This window comes from Apteryx mantelli, chromosome 1 (assembly GCF_036417845.1).
Source record: "Apteryx mantelli isolate bAptMan1 chromosome 1, bAptMan1.hap1, whole genome shotgun sequence".
Lineage (NCBI taxonomy): Eukaryota > Metazoa > Chordata > Aves > Apterygiformes > Apterygidae > Apteryx > Apteryx mantelli.
Genome location: NC_089978.1, coordinates 71,663,350 through 71,685,342, shown reverse-complemented (window position 1 = coordinate 71,685,342; position 21,993 = coordinate 71,663,350). Strand labels below are relative to the sequence as shown.

The window sequence follows — 21,993 nt, the reverse complement described above, 5'->3', positions numbered from 1 at the left end:
GACTTATCATTACTGCACTTTTTGCTCCTTGACACTAGTGACCTGACATTCCTGGTAGAGACTTCACTCCTGCTGCTTGCTTACAGTTTGTGAGAGGCTGCTGGCCTGAAGTTCTCAGGTACCCTCACTGGGGTAACATCACTCCATCATCATTCCCAGGGCACAACCAAGAGTGAAAGCCACATGAGTAACCATTAAACAGTAAAAATAAACAAGCAGAAAGTGACATTCATGTGACAGTGGAAAAGGACAGAACAACATGCAAGGGTCTCCTATTCTCTGCATAGTACTGGCACTTGAGTCATTCAGAGAGCTGACTTGTCTGCTACAACACAATTTTAATTAGAGCCTGGAGCACTCGCCCCAGCAGGAAAGCCAAGCCTCGTTAAGCGTTATTTTGCAAGGGTAACTGGCATCTTCTGGCAGTGTCTAAAGCAGATTAGGACTTTGGCCACGACTACAAAGACATATCCAGCAATTGTGTTCAGTATTTAATTCTTTTGATCCTACAGCTCTTAAAAGCTTGAAAGGGCAGTAAATAAGGGCACTGGAGATTTAACTAAGGAAATAATAATAATAATGCAATAACTAAACTCTTAGATGGCATTTTCTTATCTGCAGATCTCCATCCCTTTTCAATGGAAATAAAGAGCACAAAGTTGGAGGACATGATACAACCTTGCAGGAAGACCCCCCCTGTCATCACACGTATTGAAGCCCTTTCATAACTGTACCCAACTCCAAGTTAAAAATTGTTTCTTTTCCTTTCCATTTCTCCTGCTGAGAGGCTCTTCCAGGACCTCACTGCTGCAGTGATTAGCAGCCAACTTTTTTTTGGTTATGTGTTTTTTGTCTCAGTCGCCTCCATTAGCTGCAATAATTCCATTCTCTTCTTTCTGCTCTCCCACTGGATGTATTTACAGGCAGCTGCCATGGCCTGTCTTTACCTTTCCAGGCAGAAGAAGACAAGCTCATATCACCTATCCTCACAACACAAGGTCTCCATTCCCCAAGTGTCCTTGCTGCACCTCACCCCACCTCTCCCTACTGGAAGCCCCCTTCTTCCAGTAATCCTTACATTCTCCAGTGAAATTCATATTTCCAAATAGCACTTTATCTGTATGGTTAAAAATATATATAGAGAGAGCTTATACATTTTTTCCTAGCAAGAAGGGATCAGTCATATAGCTCTGCCATTTTTAGGTGGAGGTGGGAATGTCTGCCCTTTCTCTGCTATGCTTCCTCAGGCATTTTACTGGCTTAAACTCAGCAGGTAAACCATCAGCTGTGATTAAAGGCAGGGTGCCTCTTTCTATGCTGAACTGATAGCTCTTCTCTACTAACAGCACAGAGGCCCTAATCTCCAACATCTGTAGTCTGGCCAGGATACAAAGACAAGAGCTGAGAAAGCACCGTAGTTTGCTCATTGCTGCCTCTGAAGAGTGCTCAAGTTGGCTTCAGACCAGCCATGGCAAGTCAGGAAGGAAAAGAGTGGTAGTCAGATATGGATACATGTAATGATACTCTTTAATTAGCTGTGAGTTCAGTTGTGTCCCCAGCTTGAAAGCCACAAGTCACTTGAGGGTCTTTTTTTTTGTAAGTAAACAAACATAATATCAACTATTTCCAGGCATAGCCTGGCCTAACTAGCACTTATGATGAAGCATATTTGGGAGCCAAAGTAAGCAAACAGGATGATTCACTTATCCTGCAGCAAAGCAGACTGACAAATCCTCCAGGACCAAGGCAAAACAGGACCAATAAAGCCTTAAATAAAAAGTACTGTGCAAGCCCTGCAAGACAGAAATGCTGCATTGTCTGCAAAGAAATCAGAGCCCATCAAGACTTGCATTTTTGTGAAACTTAGATACATACAAGTGGAGTTCCTGCAGCACTGTTCAACAGGTGACAAAACAATAAAAACGATGAAAAAGAGGACTTTCACTTTGTGTCAGGACTGAGAGATTTATTTTTTAATCCACATTACAGAGGAGTTTACTGTTTACACTAGAAATTGTGGTCAGTTCTCAGACAATTTAGTCCTGTGTAAAAACCTAAAATTGGTAAGAGGGACACACAGTTAAAAGAGCCATACTACACTTTGTAGTTACAGATTCACTATTGGGTGAATTTCCCAAGTTCTGACAAGCTGGTTTGGATCCATGTGAGTTTTTGAAAGTTTCCCCTGGGTGCTTGGCTCACCATGTAAGGAACCACAAGAAAATAATGATACATCATACTTCTTGAAAACTGATTGGTGCTATATTAGCTCTACCTGATTTAGCAGTTTGCATCATGTATAGTAGTTAATGTACAGACTGCTACAGAGTATAAGGTCCAGTGTAATGAACACACTAGAGCTGACTAATGAGTCACCAAAGAAGGACAGAAGGAAAATATTTGTTGCCTTCTAGAGGCCAGGTGTTGATAATTAGCCAGTTAAGTGTAAGAGAAGATACCAGTGTTAGAAGGAGACAATGCGTCTTTAAGGAAGGGAAAAAATGCTTATTTTAATTAAGAGATTCTTCTAGAACATCAATCAATCCTGCAGGTAAATAGAAGAAAAATTATTATAGTTCAGGGAGAAAAAATAAATCTGTTCAGACCCTTTGGAAGACTTCAAATAAGATACCGGCTAGAAAGGTAACATTTCATCCAGACAGGATATGCTGTAAGGTATGCAGCCTGTGGTTTAATCTACACAGAGAGACTGAATCCTTGATGGACAACAAGTTAGGAGAGAAAGAGAAGAGAGAGATAGTCCCTATTTCATTTGGTATAACTACATTAAACATGATTTTCTTTCATTTCTTAACCTGTGCCACTTAAAATATTTGTTTCATCCATTTTAGTGAATAAACGCCCTTCTTTGTATCAAGTCATATGTGATTTTAAGGTCCTGGGTTACAACAAGGCCCTCTTCACCAAAAGCAAAGGCAAATCTATAAACTAAGCCAATGCTCCCTAGTATTATCCTTCCCAAGTAGTCATTTTGACCACACAGGTCAAGTGGAGCGCTGACACCACCAAGGGAGGAAAAACAGAACTGTCATCCAATAATCAATGGCAAGCAGGAAGAGTCTGGCAAGCAGCAAGAAACGGGGATGCATGCTTGAATGCAGAGCGCCCAAGGGAGATCGGCACAAAGAGCTTGAGGTGTTTACCGTGCTGCAGGCTATAGTTTCTACTGCCCTCCTACAATGGTACAGATAGGACACTGATATGGAATTTCCTGTAAATATGACTACTTTATATGTCAAAGGATAGTATCTTTTTTTAAAGTGGTGTTTTTATAAACAGTCTCTGTTTTTCCATTGGCAGTAGACTAGTTTTATGGTATACTATTAAGTAACAACATTTTTTCTGGTCTACTAGTGCTGCTTAGCATGGCCTGCTAGGAATACATGGGCGCTAGCTCCAGCTGAATGAACTGGCTGAAGGCTGTGGAATGGCTGGCAGCCCCTTTTGCAGTACGCATGCACCGAGAGCCCTTGGCTTTCCTACAGTCACATAGCAGACTTCCTCCTGCTCCCAGGGAGACTCTCTGTGCTTCAGCCTCACACACGCACACTGCAGGCCTTTGTTTTCTTCCTGCAATAGCTGTGGCATTTCTCCAACCCATGGACCATTTTCCATGAGCCACAAAAGTTTTTCCAAGACATGGACCAGACATTTTCAGCACATCTTGTACACTGCAGTCCGCAAGGCATACCTGGATGCCAGACTTCCAACCTTTTGCAATATTTTCTTTCAGCATGAGTCTGTGTCCTTGATCTGCACAGGGAGCTGCCAGCATGAGAACCATTTCCCAAAGTAGCCCAGCAGCCTCGATTATGTGAAAGGATGTCTCTGGGGTTAAACCTCTCTGATAAACTGCAGTCACATGTTCCATGACCAATCTTTCCCGTAACCAAGGGTGGATCCATCTAACTTTGTCTTTAAATTAGTAGTTTAGTCTGAGTAGCTATTGGAAAAAGACAGGCACCTCTAGAGGGCAATTCATCCCTTTTATTTTAGACACCAGAGATAACTGTCTTTCTCCACTGAGTGGAGAGGAAGCATAAATGGCTAGCTGGGATCAGCTGTATTCCTTTCCGGTGGTCAAAGGTTGGGTGAGGGGCACCCCACCCTTGGTTGTCTTTAGCAACTCCAAGGTTATGGGTGGACTGGGGGTTCTCAACTCAAAAACTCATTCCTTATTTTGTTTTGCTCTCCTGGGACTCCTGCTTTGCAGACTTGAGTCAGAATAATCATCAAATGCTTCACCAGCTATTCTCATATTTAAAGTGTTATTTCTGGCTTTCCTGGCATTTCACATGTTTCTTGTGCCTCCCCCCTTCCACCTTCCCAGCTAATAAAATATAAAATTTGTAAGTTTCTCCCTATCTTGATCTGCCAAGATAAGTTCTGTGCACAGCTTCTGTTCTTATTTCCGCTGCTCTGACATTTATGCAAGGGTTTTGTTTGGGAACCAGCATGTCTAGTTATCTGCTGCTCTTCAGATTACAGGTTTGCTCTGTTTTAGATGCTACTTTTGTTAAACATTATGCTGTCTGTTTGGCTGCAAAGCTGACATCAAGATCACATATGCTGTGCAGAACAAGAAAATGATTGATACCTGAACTCAGTTTTCCTTAAAAGAAGTATTTCCACAGAAGCTGTCACTGCCCTGGACACTACCTTGTGCCAAGACCACGGGACACCAGCCTGTTTCCTCCTGTAAATGTTTCTTTTAAGTTAGTGCAGATAGATAAGCTCTGCTGACCAAGTGCTACAGATCTACACAGTCTCATGAATGAGGTGGCCTGATCGCCTTTACATCGTTAATTTTTCTGAACACAAATGTTGTGACACAGAGCCTGAGTTCTTGATGTGAGATGGCACTCTCTGATTCTGTAATGCTTTTCAGGTCCAATCAGAAACTGGTAAAAATAAGTCCTTAGAAACTGGAGGTTGCCATGAGATTCAGGGCATTTTCTTCTCAAAGTGGGTTGGGACTAATGTCTCCAAACTTGCAGGGATGGCCCCACCCAAAGGGCTACACCTATGATGACTACCAGCATACCATGATTTTGACCAAAAAAAAGGAGACAAAAATTTTGATGTTTGGAAGCTGAATAAGAGTGACACATACACACACTGCTTTGGGGAGCTCATGCTAAATTCCTATTCCCACAACAAAAGCTGTCTGTGTTAGTCCAAGTTTCCAGCCACAGGCTCAAGGGGAGCCAATACTTCGAATCAGTAGCCAGCAAGACAAAGATTACCCAATTCTGCCTGCCCACAGTGAGCCAAAAGCCTCAGGGGACCCCAGATCAAGGACAGCCATGAGCGTAGTGGGTGTGGCGGGCCCCAAAGGGCCAGGCCCTTTGGCTCACCAGGATTTGGTCTGCCTTTGGTGTCAACGGGCACAGCTGTGAGGACGGAGTGGGAGCAGAGGTGGCTGGGGGATGGAGATCATTGCAGAGCGCTGCATTACCCCGTGACACGGGCGTCACTGTGCAGTCAGGGGCTGAGCTGGGACAAACACACCGCTTTGGGAATGGCCTGCCACCCCTGCTAACCACTTCACAGCTTCCCTCCCACCTGACCAGCATGCCAACACTTCATTTTGGGTTTTATTTTTTTCATTTTTCATGAAACATTCTCAAGAACAGTACAGACTATGATACATTTGTTTATAACAACACAGATCAATGTAAAACATTTACATCATTTAGATGACTTGAAGAAGTCTACCTACCATGGAAGCCTTCAGCATGTTAGTATACTAGTAGACAGAGAAGCAAATATCACTTACTTCTGAAAAGACAAACCTTTGTTTCTTTGCATTCCCATTGTGTTCAAGACACCACTGAGTATGTAACATCAGCTGTCTGTGTGCCTGAATTTTTATCTCACATTCACATTTCTTTCCCCTCCTCTAGTCTGGAGGAGGATCAGAGGTATTTAACCTTTTTATGGCACAAATATTCCATATACCAAAAGTTCTATTTCTTTTCTACCACTCAGTCAAATCCAACCCTGCCCCTACAGCCAGATGTGCTATAATGCTGTTCTTGGAAGATACAGAAGGATGGAAAGAATAAATCACCTTTTGAAAGGTTATACTTATTAACAAACTTCATTTGTTTTCTAGTTAGAGACTAGCGATTGCTGATAAAAATGAGCATCCCCAATGTACCTAAAACTTTCTTGTTTTTCTCATGTACCTTCCAGCAATAGTTTCCCTATAGTTTTCTTCCTTCAAAGAATGGATATCCAAGTGGATTGGCTTATTTCCACACTTGCAGCCACCTTTTTCCTATCTGCCCATAAAATGTGTATTTCCTTCTCATCTTCAACATCCTGCACTTGACAACAATAATTCCTATGGTCTTGTTTGGTTATCACCAGTGGTTACCAACTATTTATTACTCCCTCCTGATCTGCATCAAGACTGAAATCTAGTTAGATTAACCTAAATAGGTAGTGTTTTGCATCATAAGTATTCAATCTGTATACTTCAATTTAAAGGATACATGGTTCCTGAAACTGCTCCAGTTTTAGACTGGTGCAGGTTCATTGTTTATGAGAATCCATTCCACGCTTTTATATTCGTATCAGAGAGGAGAATCAGGTCAGTAATAAAAGAATTGGAAGCACAGAAGGGCAGGATTGCACATCATTACTGGTAATCTGTCAAATCACCTCCAAGAATAAAAGCTGGCATTAGTCAAATGATTCTCAAAACAGTAAAACATCCTCCAAATTCTTTTCAATGCAAAGATAATAACATATTACAGCTGCCTATGAATCTCTAGCTGTGAGAGGTCTGTAGATTAAACAGATCTGAATTAGCCAGTGTGCAACCATTACATTGATGAAGTTATCTCTGGGGAGGGATATTCTGAAATAGGACACTTAAGCAAAGAGTAATCCAAATGCTTAAAAAAAAAAAAAAAAAAACCACAGATTTTCTGTGGAAAAGTTCATAGTCGTACAGTTGCCACGACAACTGTATTTGGCTCTGGAAACAGAAAAAAAAAAACAGTTCTTTTTAGATTGAAGTGAAGCAAAGTGAGTCTGGGTGCATAAAAAAAACTCTATTTTCACTCTGGTGTGGAATAGTCCTTCTAGAGCAAGACTTCTCAAATTATTTTTTTAGGTTTTAGGATTTTTCTTTTCCTTTTTTTTTAAATTATAAGACTAGAGGAAGTAGAAAGGGTGAGAGCACCTCCTTTTCCCTACACTTCATGTAATCAGGACACAAATCTGGGATTTTAAGTGCTCCAAAATAATATAAATTGCACTCTAGTTGCAAAACAATAGAAGGAGGTTTCCTGCATCTAGGCAGCATTTTATACAAACTTATAACTTAGTCAGATCATGGAACACTTGGACAAGAGAAAAACAAGCTGATATACTTCCATCCACTGGGAAAGCAGCAGGCCTGGTCTGAAATGTCTCTCTGTCTTATGCGAAGGATATCCAGAATGAAACATTTTCTGTTTGCAGTTGGAGAACACAGCAGAGTTTAAACCTTTGCTATTGTATATCCTTTATCAGCTCTCTGCTTCCAGCATTTGTGTATGCATATCCCCATCAGGATCACACAGGCCAATGCGATGGGAATCATTGCAGTGTACCAGGACATGCCGACAGCTGGAAAAGTAAAGAAATGAAATATTTTCAAAAAACCTCTCAGGAACATAATTCTCTAAGTACAAGGGGGAGGAGGGGAAACCACAACAGAAAGGATGTCTGCCAATTAACCTTTCAGCAGGGTTGATCATCTGTGAGAGGAACAGGCCTATTGATTCAGCGCTTTGGGAAATGGGTTTATCAAGATGGGAGGAAGATATTGGAAAACAATAGAGGGCGAGAATTTAAAGTTCGGTCTTTTTGCGTACATGTGGCTCTTCCCAACCCCTGTTCAGAGTAACTATGGGCTCTCTGTCTTAATTTGGCCAAAGCATAAACACTTCAAACAGGAAATCAAAGCATCACTTGGAGTGCCCCTCACCTCTCCAAGTGGAGAGGGAATATGTAACAGCGAGTCCACTCCAAAGCTCCGTATGCAATTTTCTCATACAGCAAAGCCTATGAATCCACTAATGAACATGCCAAAACTGTGATCTTCTTCCTAAAATACATCTAATTTCCAAGACCAGTGTCAATCCACACCATTTTGGATTATACCAGCCTGTACTGGTTCATGAATTGTCTCCTTTGTAGTAATATCTGTGTAGCTCATGGAAGATGTGAGCAGAGTATCATCTAACTAAATGAGTACAAATCCCTCATCATAGGATGCTTCAGTGAGTCATGAGTTATAACTCGTAATGAAGACTGTAAAAGTTCGTGTGCCTTTCTAACATGATATGAGCAAACTCTAGTGATTCATCAACACCATGCAAAGAAGCAATAAGCATTGCTTCACATTGTTTTTACAGCTGGTTCTTGGCCAGTGGTCTCTCATATTGTAACATTAATTGCACTGAGCTTAGGGCTTCTTTTCCCATCACTATGAGACAAAACAACAACACCCACCATAATTTACACTTGTTTGGAGGCAGTCTGTGCATGACGAGAAGGAATACTCTGATCTTTATTCTGCTAAAGTCTTTTTTTCCCCCCTCCCCCCATACTCGTTGAGGCACTGGGGGATGTCTGGCCTTGTTGCACCCAATGGGAGTTTGCCACTAATCTCACTGGGGCCACCATTTCACACAGTATGTCTAAATTTTACCCCTATCCAATGAACAGATCTAACAGCACAGATCCTTATGTCTGCAAAAAATGTCAATAAGGGGTCTACAGAAAGTGTCTTCTGTGCACAGGCTATTCTAAAACACAATGTAGAGTTGAGTCTACAGCAACCAGTTTTCTCAGGCAATAATTCACCCCAGTAATACTTCTGACAGTATAAATGGCTTAGATGATAATTTAGCACCAGAATAATAAAAACTGATTATCACAGGTTTGTCTCTCAAATAAGCTGCCAAACTAGCTACCTTCCTGCTTGACCCTTGTTGGTAGTACTTGGTATCCATATCCATTCCGGGCCAGACACTTGAAGTCTGTATAAAAATCCACTTCTTTAACAGAATCAAAAATCAATGGCACTTCAATGAAGTTTTCACCATTTTCTATGGTTTCTCTGGAAGAAAAAGAAAAATAAAATTTGAATTCCTGTTATAAGCTAACTTTTCCCTATTTGATATGTTCATTCTAACAGTGCATAGTAGGAAAATGCATTGGGTATTTGCTCAGTTCTGAACCAACCCTTCTGTATTAGAGGGCACCCGTGTCTTCTATCCCAGTTGTTGCCAAAAATTTGAGTCTCAGTACGCAGTATCCCTTCTGCATTAATTGAATCTTCCAAGAAAAAATAAGAGCTGGATTTGTCTTGCCAAAATAAAGAAAAGGGAGGGTAGAAAAGCAAACAGAATTCTGTGTACCTTTGAGCTCTCTGCATAGCAAGGAAAGACAGACTTAATTCCTTCCATCTAAAACCTATTAATTTCTTACTATCACCTGGAAGACAACCTGTGGGGAACATAACCCTGCAAATGTTCACTCAGGAAACTGAACCACCATTCCTTTATAGCACATGCCCAAAACCAAGAGCCTAGTACAAGAAACTGTCTAAAAAGTTTCCAGCTTACTTTAACCTGATTGTATCATCAGCACAACTATTTAACAGGTTTTTTTTAGCTGCAGACAAACATTGCCTCTCAATAACTTCTCTAGCAATGCCTAAAAGATATCTAGCTGCTCTTTAATGATTTGTTCATAAGCCTGCTATGCGCTGTGGCAATGGAGTTCACTGCGGACTCATCCCAGTATTGTACCACAGAAAGGCAGCAACACAGCAGGGGGTGCTTTGCCAGCGATTTCTGCAGACAGTTGGTTTTCCTAGTGACATTCGACGTGTTTCACCTTAATGCCATTCTGAGGGCTTCCTGCAGAACTGAGGTGGTTTGTGCACCATAGACTCCACATGACCCCAAGCTAGAGTGGCCCCTTTTCTGGTGCAATTATACAATACTCTACTCATCTGAGTAAGAAACTACATGGGCTACTCTCTCCTAAAGCCTGCAGTGACTATAGCTATTCAGCAGTATACTTCAGGGCTCCTGAGCATGGGTTTAAGGCTGTCCCATTTACCCACATACACAACATTATAAATGAATGGTTTCAGTCAAGCTGCAGGGAATATCAACATACATAAGGGCTCAGGCTCACAATTTAGTTACCACGACGCCTCTGGCTCCAACTGTGCAATAAATTGGGCGTGTCCAGGTTGTTTTCTGGCACTGAGGCCAAATGGCCAAAAGTAGCCTATGTCCACAATTGTTAAACACTCTCACCCCTTAAAATTTTTGCCACATGTTTGCCACATCCCAAAGCCCTGTTTGGAATGGTTCCTGCCCCATGTTAAGTCCCAGTTCATAGCCAGGATCTGTTTGGGAAGGTGCTAGTTGGAGAGGAACTAGTCTAGCCATTAACACCATGGGCGATGATGTTCCAGAGCCCCAGAGCTTTTCTGGGTTTGACTATCAGTATAGGCAGAGCCACAGTGACCCAGATGAGGGTAACAGGCTTTGTGGACACCCTCAGACCTAGAAGTATGCACACAGTGAGTTAGTGATGCTCAGGTGACAGGTACTAAAATCAGATTTTCCCCCTCCTAGCAGAAAAGCCTTGAGGCATGCAGTTATGAAGCAACTCAGACTGTCTCTGCAAGACAGGGAGAGACAATGGATCAGTGCAACAGGATGTGGGACATCCTCCTTCCCCCTCCCACTAGCATCCCTCCTTGATACTTCCCAGGTGCCAGCTCTAGCACTCACTGGGCCTCTGTGAGTCCGTGTAGCTCACTAACACAGAAAAGAACAGTCCTAAGAGGGAAAAAAATAATAATTAAACAAAAAAACCCCAAACCACTGGATCGTTTTCTGTTGTCTTAGTGTAGTCAAAAGCTCAGTGAAGTATGTCATGAATGTGAGCACTGACACAACGGAACGGATGTTGCAGCTTCCCTAGAACGGGGCAAGGGGAGAGATAAGAGAAGGACTGGGGAGGATCAAATGCTGTCACTTTCTGCTGCAGTCAGCTCTTACATCAGCTCAGCTGCCCATGAAACTACTCCTCATAAGAAATCAAGTGTAAGCGGCTAGGATGGCCCATTTGGCTCATGGCAGCATAACATGAACAAAATCCAGAGATAAAGACTTGATTTCACTCCTCCTGAGGCTTTTTGGTTTGCCTGTTTGTTTGTTTTTCAGCTCTCACATTTACCTCAGAACTGTTCATTTCCCATTTCGTTACCTGACCTCCAGCTGCACAGTGCAGGTTAAAACAATGACCACAACAAAACTCTTTCAGCCTGACTTACTGTCGTTCGCCAACTGTAACTCTGCTTTGCTCATAAGCCACATCAACGATGGTGTTGTTTGCGAGCCATTCCACCTCAGTATAGACATATCTGCTCAGTCCAACAAACACTTTACATGGTAGAGTCATCCTGGAGCCTGTTGTAAAAAGAAAGATAAAAAAAAAAAAAAAAATCAGAAACATATTAAGAACTACTCTTTCTTTTGGTGAAAACCAAGATCTCCAGTGGGAGATCAAGTTCCTACACACACCAGCCACCACCACATTCAAAACTGAAGTTAACCCCTGATTGTTTTTGATCACCTACTCCTTGGCAGCAAGATGGTTCAGTTTGGCTATCCTACCCCCTACTATTCAAATTACTTTCCCGTTGCAACAATCAGTAACTCTTGCACTGGACACATTCATCAGGAGGCAAAACTGTGGTCCTATGGCCCAGTTCTTTCTCATGTATTGCAGTCAAAAGGGCCTGGTGTAATTTACTACTCCAGAGCTTGTTGGAGTACTTGCTTAACCAGCTGTGAAACATCATTCATGGACGCTATAGGCAAGGGCACTCCATTCGATACAGGACCTCCAGTGATAAAGTGATGGTGCAAAAAATTCAGGAATTTTGTTACAATTATCATAACTCTGAGATAAAGATAAAGAGTCTTCACACATTACATTGAAAACACAGGGCTCATTAATGCATACAACTTATTGTTATAGCTGCGCAGATGATGATAAAAGACATATAAACCACTCCAGGGAGCTATGCAGGCAAGAGACTGACTTGATAGTACAACACTGTTGGAAAGAAAGGTGTCAGTTAAAGCTAAGAGTTACAGGACACAACTCTATGTGTAGTACTCAAGTAAAAAAAGCATGATGCAAGATATACCTGGCATTTTCTGAGAAGGGGGAAAAGGAACAGAAATTTCTTGTCATAATATAATCTTCTAAGAAAAATAAAGACCCTATCAAGGTGCTTTATAACTAATCACAAGTGTCTGGGTCAAACATTAAAAAGCAAAGAAAAATGTTTCCTCTCAAGAGAGCTAGATGGCCTGCTCAAAGCTGTCATTTGATAGATCTATTTCAAGGAATATTGAAAATGGAAAGTTCTTAATGGGGGGGAAGCTCTGAATAGATCTAAGGATATAACATAGTTTTCTTGCTTTGTTAGTTGCTAAAATCTCCAGCAATTTTGCTTTAGCTTCTCCTACATGGAAGATAACATCCAGTCATAGACAACAAGAAGCAAAAAATCACTACAGCACAGACCCTCAGCTGATGCAATTGAGATGAACAGAACTATAACAATTTATACCAACTAATTACACTCTGAGAGGACCTGCTTCGATTTTTCTCTGATTAGATATTTCCAAAAATAACATTGGGCCTTACCAAGAGCAGCTGATGTTGTCTTTTGAGTTGGATACACAATTACTGGGGTAATTCTCTTTTCTTGTTCTGAACAGAGAGAGAGAACAGAGAGTCAGTGCTAGCACAACAGAAAATTTGGCCATCCTCCCAGAACTATAAATACAAATGTGCCACATTTCTCAGCATCTTTCATTTCTTAGTTAAGCATTTGATTATACCCACTGTCAAAGAGAGAAATTCCAACTTCAAGTCCAGACACAGGTGTCTGTGGAAATAGTGAGATAGGATCAAGCTTACATCTTGATCCTGAAAGCAATGGTCATATGGTCACCACAAAGAATTTATGGCAGATGAGTGAGTGTCTTTTGGAAGGAATGGTAACAGTAAGCACAAAGCACAGTCCTCTTCATGAGCAGTAAGTGTGGAGATCCTTGCACATCCATTCTCATACTTGTAAAAGTGAAAAGGCCAAAAGTTTAAGCAGGGAATGGATGTGTACATGGCAGTAAAAATTACACCTTTGACACTAGCACACTGGCAAGGTGCTCTTACTTCAGAAATTGTTTTCGCTAATAGGCATCAGTAAATAGCCACAGGAAACAGCACTCACAGGTCTGTCTCCTTGCAGAGTCCTATCTCTGCACTTGTGGTTTTGTGCTTGAGGGCACAATGCTCTGTACTTGGACCTGCTGGGTAGCAGAATATTGCAATTTAAAATCACATCCTGAAGATTTCTCTTTGTCTCTGCAAGTTACTGTATGTAACTAAGTACTCTGAAAGGTTATTGTAAGAAATCTGCAATCTGTGAGCAAATAAATTACATACTGCAAGCTGGGGGGCAGAACAATGGTAACTGCAAGTGAGGACAGGTGAGGAGGCTTTGACCCACCTTGTGATACCAAGAGGATAAAGATGGGTTCAGACCTCGTGGTCTTTGCAGGCTCTAAACTGTGGAGCCCTGGAGCTGCCAAAGCATCGTCTGGGCTGGGTGGACAAACTAGATGTGGCACTCCTGTCCTCTGGTGGCCAAGCTGCGCACTGGCACTGTGCTCACTGAAACACTGTCCACAGCCATACAGCCAGCAAGTCAATTTTGTTTTACTGGTTTGCGAAATAGTGGCTTTCCCCCACCCCTATTAAATATATTAAATGTTTTATTTCCTAAGCCCTTTGAAGTCATTTTCAGTGACCTCCGTGACACAAATTATTCAATTTAACAACCACAGGCACTTGCAACATTGAGTTCTGTCTTCCACAAATGTGCTGCTAAATCCCAGGGTAAGTGCAATGGTTAGCCAAAGTGCTGATCTGAGCTGTGTTGATGGTACAATGGGAAACTCTGTTGGATCAGTACCAACAACAAGCTCCTCCAGCATTCCACTTTTTTTGGCAATTAACTTGGCAGTGCTAAGAGATTGAATGTGAGTTCTCCTCCTGAGTTTCACTAACAAAGACCACTCTGGCAAGACATTTTCTTAAGTGCTATAATGTTGTAAAAGGTGAATATTTACCAACAGTCTCCAGTCGAATTGTCCTGGTGATTTCATACATTACACCTTCATATGGAAAGGACATCTTGCAGGTATAATAGCCACAGTCTGTCGGTAATACTGAAGTGATGATCAGAGTATTTGAACCTTCTAGTCTTACAAATTTTTCATTGTTATCTTCCAAAGGCAACGCATCCTGGAGAAATAACAACTAGTATTATGGCTCAAATAGGTGTGGGTCTTAGAAGACTGGTTACACTCTGTATTACCTCCAGGTGAAATCACTTATCCTTGTCTCTCATAAATATAAGTTCACTTATGACTGTGGAATCTGAGCAGCTCCATTTTCCCACCAAAGAGCAAGTTCTTCAAATGTGTAACCATCTCTAAAATGCTCTGAGGCATTGTATGAAGTGTGAAGAATTGCTATTTTAATATACATAATGTGCATGTACAACTTTTCAATAAAATGCATATTTTAAGACAGAAGATGCAATAGGCTTTTTCCTGAGTCCTCATAAGAGTAATCTCATAAGAGACAAATACATTTCAGTAATCATGCAGGTTTTCACAACACTATTACTTTCCCTACATGATCTCAAAAGCTGTGATAAATTCCTGCTCTGTATCACTAACACTCTGTTCATACACAGGTTGGAGCTCTGCTGGGAACTGTTACACTCCTTCGCCATGAAGACAGGGTAGCTCTTTCTGACAGTCATGACATGGACTATATTGTGGAGCGAACCTTTGACTTAGATATCTAAGTCAGTTATAGCCTGGTTCTGAAGGAAAACCTGAACAGAGAAACTTTGTTAGTATGGTATCAACCATAGCATAGGCACTACTGTATGAAACCACCCTAGGTGTTATGTCCTATGTTAAGAATGGTAGTTGCAAGAGGCAGAGCATATGATCATAGTATGAGTGTAAATGTAAGCTAAACCAAGGTATGAGGAAAGTATGAGAAGAATCCCATGCTGTCCAGTGCAAGATTAGACCGCTGTGGCCAGTGAAGTGAGGGATATTTGGCTTTTCAGGCAAAACCAGGCCTGCCTACCTGAAAAGTCATGGACTAGCAAGTCAGGCAAGAGACCAGAGTAAGCTTTGTGTAATAAATCTGTTGGCAGTACCTTCAAATGCTGTATTTTGACTGCTAATGAAGACTACACTGTCTGAACACAGTTCACACAGGGGACGCATCCAACAGGCAGTCCTGCTTTATGGGATTCACTACAGGGACCATAAAAAGAAACTCACTACCGAAGAGAAGGGCCTAGTGTGAAGTGGCAAACCCTGAGTCAGGGTAATCCAGCCTTAAAAATAGTTACACTCACTGTGAGAGCATATAATGTGGAGCATTTCAGCCAGCTCATGCATCACATCCTCCTAGAGGTCCTGGAGGACCTCTCTTAAAATTCACATCTGTCCCCAAAATCCCAGAATATAATGCCATACTGTCAAAATGTTAATGACTTGAACACTTCATACTCAAGAGAAATGGAAAGCAGAGATACATCTACCTTTACAAGAGGGATGGGATTAGGCTTTGCACAAAGAAAAATTGAAAGCTCTACCTTGTACCATTTGAGTTCCAGGTCTGTCTTATTTTGTGTAAAGTCCCACAGGTCAGGGCAAACGATATTTCCAGCAGTGAAAGTGAAGAGGACTTGGGGATAGGAGATCTCACGAGCAGCCGTTTTTTCCACGACCGTGAGGTGGATGGACACCTCAGCACAGTAGGAGGCATTCCTGCAGACACAGCAGGGGAGACATTCAGCTGTGAGCACACACCCACAACAAGCACTCAAGTTACACCCTTCAAATCAATGGCAAATGAATTTGAAACCCGACAGCTGTGAGTTAAAGCTGATTTGAAACTGGTAACTGCGGGCACTGAAGCTTTCTCTCTAGTAATTGAGGTGATGTGACCCAGGCCAGTGTATTCCTCTCTGCCCCTGTATTTCCTGCTGATGTGACCAAATCTGGACCACCCCATGGTCTGAGAGGTGCCCTCACTTCCACAGCCAAGCCCTCTGCCCTTAAATTTGAAGCCTCTATTTTGTGTCATTCATTTCTTTATGGCTCTATTTCTCTCCTTAGCCATTTCTAAGAGGCCAAGACTGAGGTCATACCAGCAGAGATGCTGGAAAATCATTGATACTGGTTTTGACACAATCTAAACATGCTGATGACACGTTTGCTTCAGAGTTTCAAACTGGTTTTTTTTGGTTTTGTTTTTGTTTTGGTACATCAAGTTTGCTGTGTACCCTGAGGCTAAATCATGATTTTAATTTTGCAAGGAGGGAAAAAAATGTGTCTTCCTAAGTAGTAGCAGGTGCATCATGAACATTCCACCCATTGCTTTCAAAGAAATCTTAACTGTAAAAATCCAAATGATTGGGACGTAAGGAACAAATAAAAACTTAAAGCATGTATTAAAACACATATACAGTTACTATTGCACAACTAATAGGCATTTCTGTGAGTATATGTTGTTTTCCATAGAAAAGAAGGGGTTCCTGCTTTGAAAGTTTAACAATAACTTTTCCTTCTGACACAAGGTGGCAATCACTTCCATTCCTGAGGAGGAACAACCTTCTCTTTCTGTTTAATTGCTTCAGTAACATCAGCATAGATCATGGGGGGGGGGGGGTAAGTTCTTAAACCCTGTCCTTTCTGACCTCTGAGAGCATGCCTCTGAGAAACGCCTTCATGCACGGCAGCATTTAACTTCTGCCAAGGGTCCCTGAAGCAGGGGTCTGTGTGTGCTGGGCTGAGACCCGCTGGAGCATTTCTCCATGCTGCAGGCAGATGGACTTGCACTACTGTGGAAGCGCTCTGTTGGGCTGTCACATACAGTTTGGGTTCCTAAATCCAAAATATTTGCTCAACAGAAGCAGAGATCTGCAATGTTTGTCTCTACCCTCATTTTAGAGAGTGTTGAAAAAATGGAGTAGTTGAGGAACCGAAGCAGAATAGTCCAAAAAAAAAGGGGATAAAAAACAACCCTTCAAAGTCTCAGGCAACCAATCCGTGCTCTTGGACAATGATTTCCAACCTTTCAGTATTCCAGCCTCACTATCGAAGTCTTCTCTTCTGCCCCACCACTGCAATCTCTGCTAAGACATGCAGAAGTACCAACTTATTATGCAGAGCATAATTTATTAGCTTGAGTTTTACCTGCCCTCTCTTCTACTATTGACACACCTCACTCATGAGGTATGCCTTGCCAGCAGAGAAACAGCACTTTATAGAGGCAACTCCAGATACCGAGATATGTTTTACACCATAAATCCCAGAACAACAAGGTGCCAGTTCCCAGGCGTGTACTGGAAGACTGAATGGAAAGCAGAGCTGGCAGGGGACAAGGACACAAGAAGCCTTCCAGAGTTAGGAGGTTCTAAGGTTCAGGCCCTAACAACGACAGTTATTTCCTTCTTCCTCAGTCCTCCACAAATGCAGATTCTAGTTCCTCTTTTGAAACTATAGGGCAGGCTGTCAGACTGTAAAACCTCAGAAATGACCAAGAAGGCTCAGAAAAGTTATGGCTCAAGCTTCACACTATTGTACTATCACAAGTCAAGTACTCTTCTAGTAAATACACTAGCTATCAGGTCTCAGGAGATCTTTCAGCAAAATCAAGGCAATTGAATTCTGTTTTTAAGGAAGAAAAATTAAGATCAGGGAAAAGGAACAGGAAAGCAGCAAGCCACTTCAAAACCACAGTGACCTGGTATATGCTTCATAATGCAATCTGAAATGAGAATGATACTGTTTGCTTCTCTAAAATTGTCAGGTAAGGGTTGCATTCTATAGAATTGTGTCTACAGTACATTTCTGTTTGACGCAACCTTGACTGACTAATAAATAAATTAGAACAAAATCTTATGTATGCTATTTCCACATGATATTGCAGTCAGAATGGCAATATTTGGTCAAGACTTATCCAAATGGTAATATATTTAGTAGGCACACAATGCATTTAACGGTTCTAACTTTCCACATTTTTTCTCTAATTAAGTTGGTGAGGAAATGATCTTATCCAAACCTGCTACAAGATAACCTGCTACAAGATATACAAGATAACTGGATCTTAGAATCAAGCTAAGAATGCATTTTAGATACAGTCATCTTTTTAGTGCACTGGATTTTCTTTTCAATACCTACCTTCTGCTGCAGATATACACTCCTGAGTCTTCTAACATTGCTGGTAAAAACCAGAGTGCATCTCCTTTTGCCCAAATTCTTGGATCTTCCTCTCTTCCTGATATCATGGTTTTTGAATCATTTTTATACCATGTGATATTAAGGGTCAAGGCAGAAAAATCCAAATGTTTGTATCTGGGGGAAGGGCATTTCAGAACCACAGGTTCTCCGTGCAGTTCATAGTAGTGTTTGAAATACACGGTGTGATCTGGGCATTTTTCTACATAAATCAGAGACATTTTTGTATTACTATTAGTCTGTCACATCAAAAAGGAGGGAGAGAGAGATAGAAAAATGAAGCATATCGTTACCTGTGCTTTCCACTTGCTGGATTCTGAAAGCAGAGGCACCCATTGTGCATGCAACCAGGACGAAGAAGAGCCCACACATTTTTTCCCAGAGGAAATAGGAAGGAGAAGACTGGGGGAAAGCTTCTTGAAATCTGCAGCAAAGTTTATTACAAGACACAAGATACAATTAAAATACTCTACATTAACTTGCATATTGTAATAGTTTTTACATCATTAAGAGTTAACTGCTCTTTTCCTAACTGCAGAACCTGGTGAGCTTTGGTTCACCCTTAGTGAACAGAAGGGCTTCTTCATCTCTAATTCATGCAGGCTGACTTGTGGAATAAGAGCATCTGGCTTGGCACAAACACAACAGTTCTGTCACATTCCTTTCATTCCAGGAGATGCCAACAACATACAACAAGATGCTGCTGTCCCCACGGCTTTTTGGTGCAACAGCTAAGGGTGGAAAAACATAGCTCTGCTTATTTTGCAATAAGGTGTGACTGAGGCACAGGCCATCAGATTTGAGTTAGCTGTAGCACAGCTAGTTTGGGTAACCATAGGAGCAAAATTGCAGCAGAACAAACTTTAGCACCCTACACAGTCACTTCAGGTCTCTCCCAAGGTTGTACAGCCCACACTAAAGCCTGTTTTGCTTTACCTTTCCCACTTCCAAAGTAGACAAGTTAGCATAGCTCAGGCTGCAGGCATACTTCCTCATATAGCCAGAGCCAAGTTTTCAAAGTCTTCATCCAAATTTTCTCTTGGGACAAAATACTTTGCCTCCCATGACATACATACATACCCACTTTGCTGCTCGTATGCAAGGGAGTTGTCAGTGTGGATGCTATTATCATCTGTGGAAATAAAAGATGAGGAAAACCCTGAACAACTTGTGCTAAAAATCTGATGCAGTGATACAAGGGGAAAAGAAACTATCCACTGCCAGTCATTCATTAACTATCATCTGTATTGGCTTAGCATGCACAGGACAGCTTCTGTGTACATCACTGAATATTTTCTGGTCTGCCACAAGATTTCAACTGCTGTAACTCAGTTGATTTCAGGAGAGTAAGTCCTGTGGACTTGGTGTATAACAAATAGAGACTTAATATATACCAAGTGCAAAAGTCTCATAGCATGTGTTTATATGTCATCTGAGTGTACAGCATGCAAACTACATGAAACATGCTATATTTGGGCATCAGTTTATGCCTTATATATAAAGTATTTATATACATATCAGCACATGACACACATGGCTATATGTATTATATAGGTAGACACATGACATATGGTCTTTCTACTTGCTGTAGCTATACAAGTTACATATAAAAATGTAAATTATATACATTTAATGTTAGCCTAACACTATGATTGCCCTGTAGGACAATTATTAAATGACTGGAGAACTACTTCAAACTGTATCCAAAAGCAGAAACATATTTCTCACAGTATGAATGCACTCATACTCATAGACACATAGAACCATAGGCATCTTCTGTGTATCCATATTGCTTGTATTTATAATGTGTATTTAGTCATAATTTCTCCCTATTCTGGTGGCTAAATTTAGCTGACATCTAATAGTTTGACTGTAATAAACTATTTCCAGCTTGTTATCGTCTTTACAATAACACAAAAGCAACAGCTATCTCAGTAATACTGTTTCATAACAACAGGTCTTCTCCCCTACTGCTAGGTCTGCAAACATTTCCAGAGAATTGGGATGGAGCAGTATCTCCTCTCCTCACAAAGCTGGTGCCATTGTTTGCTTCACTAGTAAGCCTCATTGTTCAAATGCTATCCTGTGATAGAGAACTTTTTCTTTAGATGGTTTGCCCTATGAACACACTTGGCTATTTTTTTCAGAGCTTTCAAGTCCCTCCAGTTTGGTATCTAGCAGTCTCCAGAAGCCCCTATCCAATCTGAGATTTTAGGGGTGGTTTTCATTCCCAAATTTCCATCACATTCACTTACCTGTGGTTCTGCATTCTTTCAGCATTAGTTTCTCCTGAAAGGATGTAAGATTAAAAATTGTTACCAAAGAGTTTATATAGAGTTTAACTCAATACAAAACGGAAATTTGTCTCTTGTTGCCCAATCAGATTTGTGTCAGAACCAAATGACATTTTAGACACACCTTTCTTTCCTTCCGCAGAGTGACAGTGAGAGAAAGAGGGGGAGAGCAAGAGAGAGAGAGAAAAAAAATGTATATGGGTTTCCCAAAAAAGGGGAAATGACTGCTAAATATGTGACTAAATTTCCCTTTTTTCTGACGAACTGTAGTTTGCATACACTCATATTTTCACATGACTATTTTACATTCTACCTAATATAAAACGTTCTCATGAGGAACAAAAGGTATCTTGCAGCTTATCTGGCACCTAAATAATCGCAGTCTTCATATATTGTCTTTAGTAAGTTTTCTTATGGACATGGATTTTCTTCTTTTGTGATTTCTCACATCACTTGTGAATCACAAATGTGTTGGTTTCTCATCCCTTCCATAACATCCACTTCATTGTCACAGTTTACATTAAGGCTCTCTTTATAATTGAGTGCAGAGAGTTAAAAGAGATGTAAGCAGATTATGGCTCATGAGAAGAAAGGGTAAGACATGGGTTATAAAGTGTGGCAATGTTGACCTCAGCCTGTCTAGAACAGGGCTACTGAGTGGAGAACTTAAGTTGGAACTGGACCACAAGCAAATTTTTCCCGGGTCTTGCCCAGATCCAGGTGCTATTTCCTGCAGGCAGCTCTGTACTTCTTACAGTTTCTTGATCTATCAGGCACCATTTGCCATGCATTTCCATCTGCTAGCCCATGAAGGCAATGCATGGTGTCCAACTGACCTGCCAGAGCTGGAGTCAACACGCAAGTCCCTGCTAGCAGACCTCAGTAAAACGTCCCCACAAACTTGGTAAACCTCAGCTAAGCAGCCCAGATCTGGAGCACCAGGGTCCTAGTCTGAGAGTAAGACTTCGTGGTGCTGTCATAAACCAAATAATGACTAATAAAAACAGCATAACTGTTTATCATGGTAACAATGCATGAACCCCTCATATACCATTTATTAATAAAACTCTAACATAAACCATGAACTGTTTATTTAACTGATAACAGCCTCAGTTATACTGGAGACCTGAAAATATTGCTTAAGAACTGAAAATTTGATGGTTTATGAGACAATGCTGCCGTCTTCTACACAGAGAAGAAACATAAAGCTGATGATATCTGTTAACGTACTG

At 41.2% G+C, this 21,993-nt stretch overlaps 1 protein-coding gene across 1 annotated transcript; it reads right to left on the bottom strand.

The window, feature by feature from the left end:
- Positions 1-7,504: 7,504 nt before the first annotated feature.
- IL1R2 (interleukin 1 receptor type 2) lies at positions 7,505-20,736 on the bottom strand. The gene is made up of 9 exons (XM_013954115.2): positions 20,723-20,736; positions 18,761-18,891; positions 18,411-18,669; positions 15,818-15,992; positions 14,262-14,436; positions 12,772-12,837; positions 11,384-11,519; positions 8,997-9,142; positions 7,505-7,644 (listed from the first exon to the last, which is right to left on the bottom strand). The coding sequence occupies exons 1-9, from the start codon at positions 20,734-20,736 to the stop codon at positions 7,517-7,519; spliced, it is 1,230 nt and encodes a 409-aa protein (XP_013809569.1). The 3' UTR covers positions 7,505-7,516.
- Between the last annotated feature and the right edge of the window lie 1,257 nt (positions 20,737-21,993).

Bases quoted from the DNA above. Each gene is read 5' to 3' on its own strand.
- IL1R2 (XM_013954115.2), bottom strand. The intron at 9,143-11,383 runs GTAAGTCAGGCT...TTTTTCTTCCAG, and splicing joins GTTACAGTTGGCGAACGACA to AGAAACCATAGAAAATGGTG. The intron at 7,645-8,996 runs GTAGCTAGTTTG...TTACTTTTCCAG, and splicing joins AACAAGGGTCAAGCAGGAAG to CTGTCGGCATGTCCTGGTAC.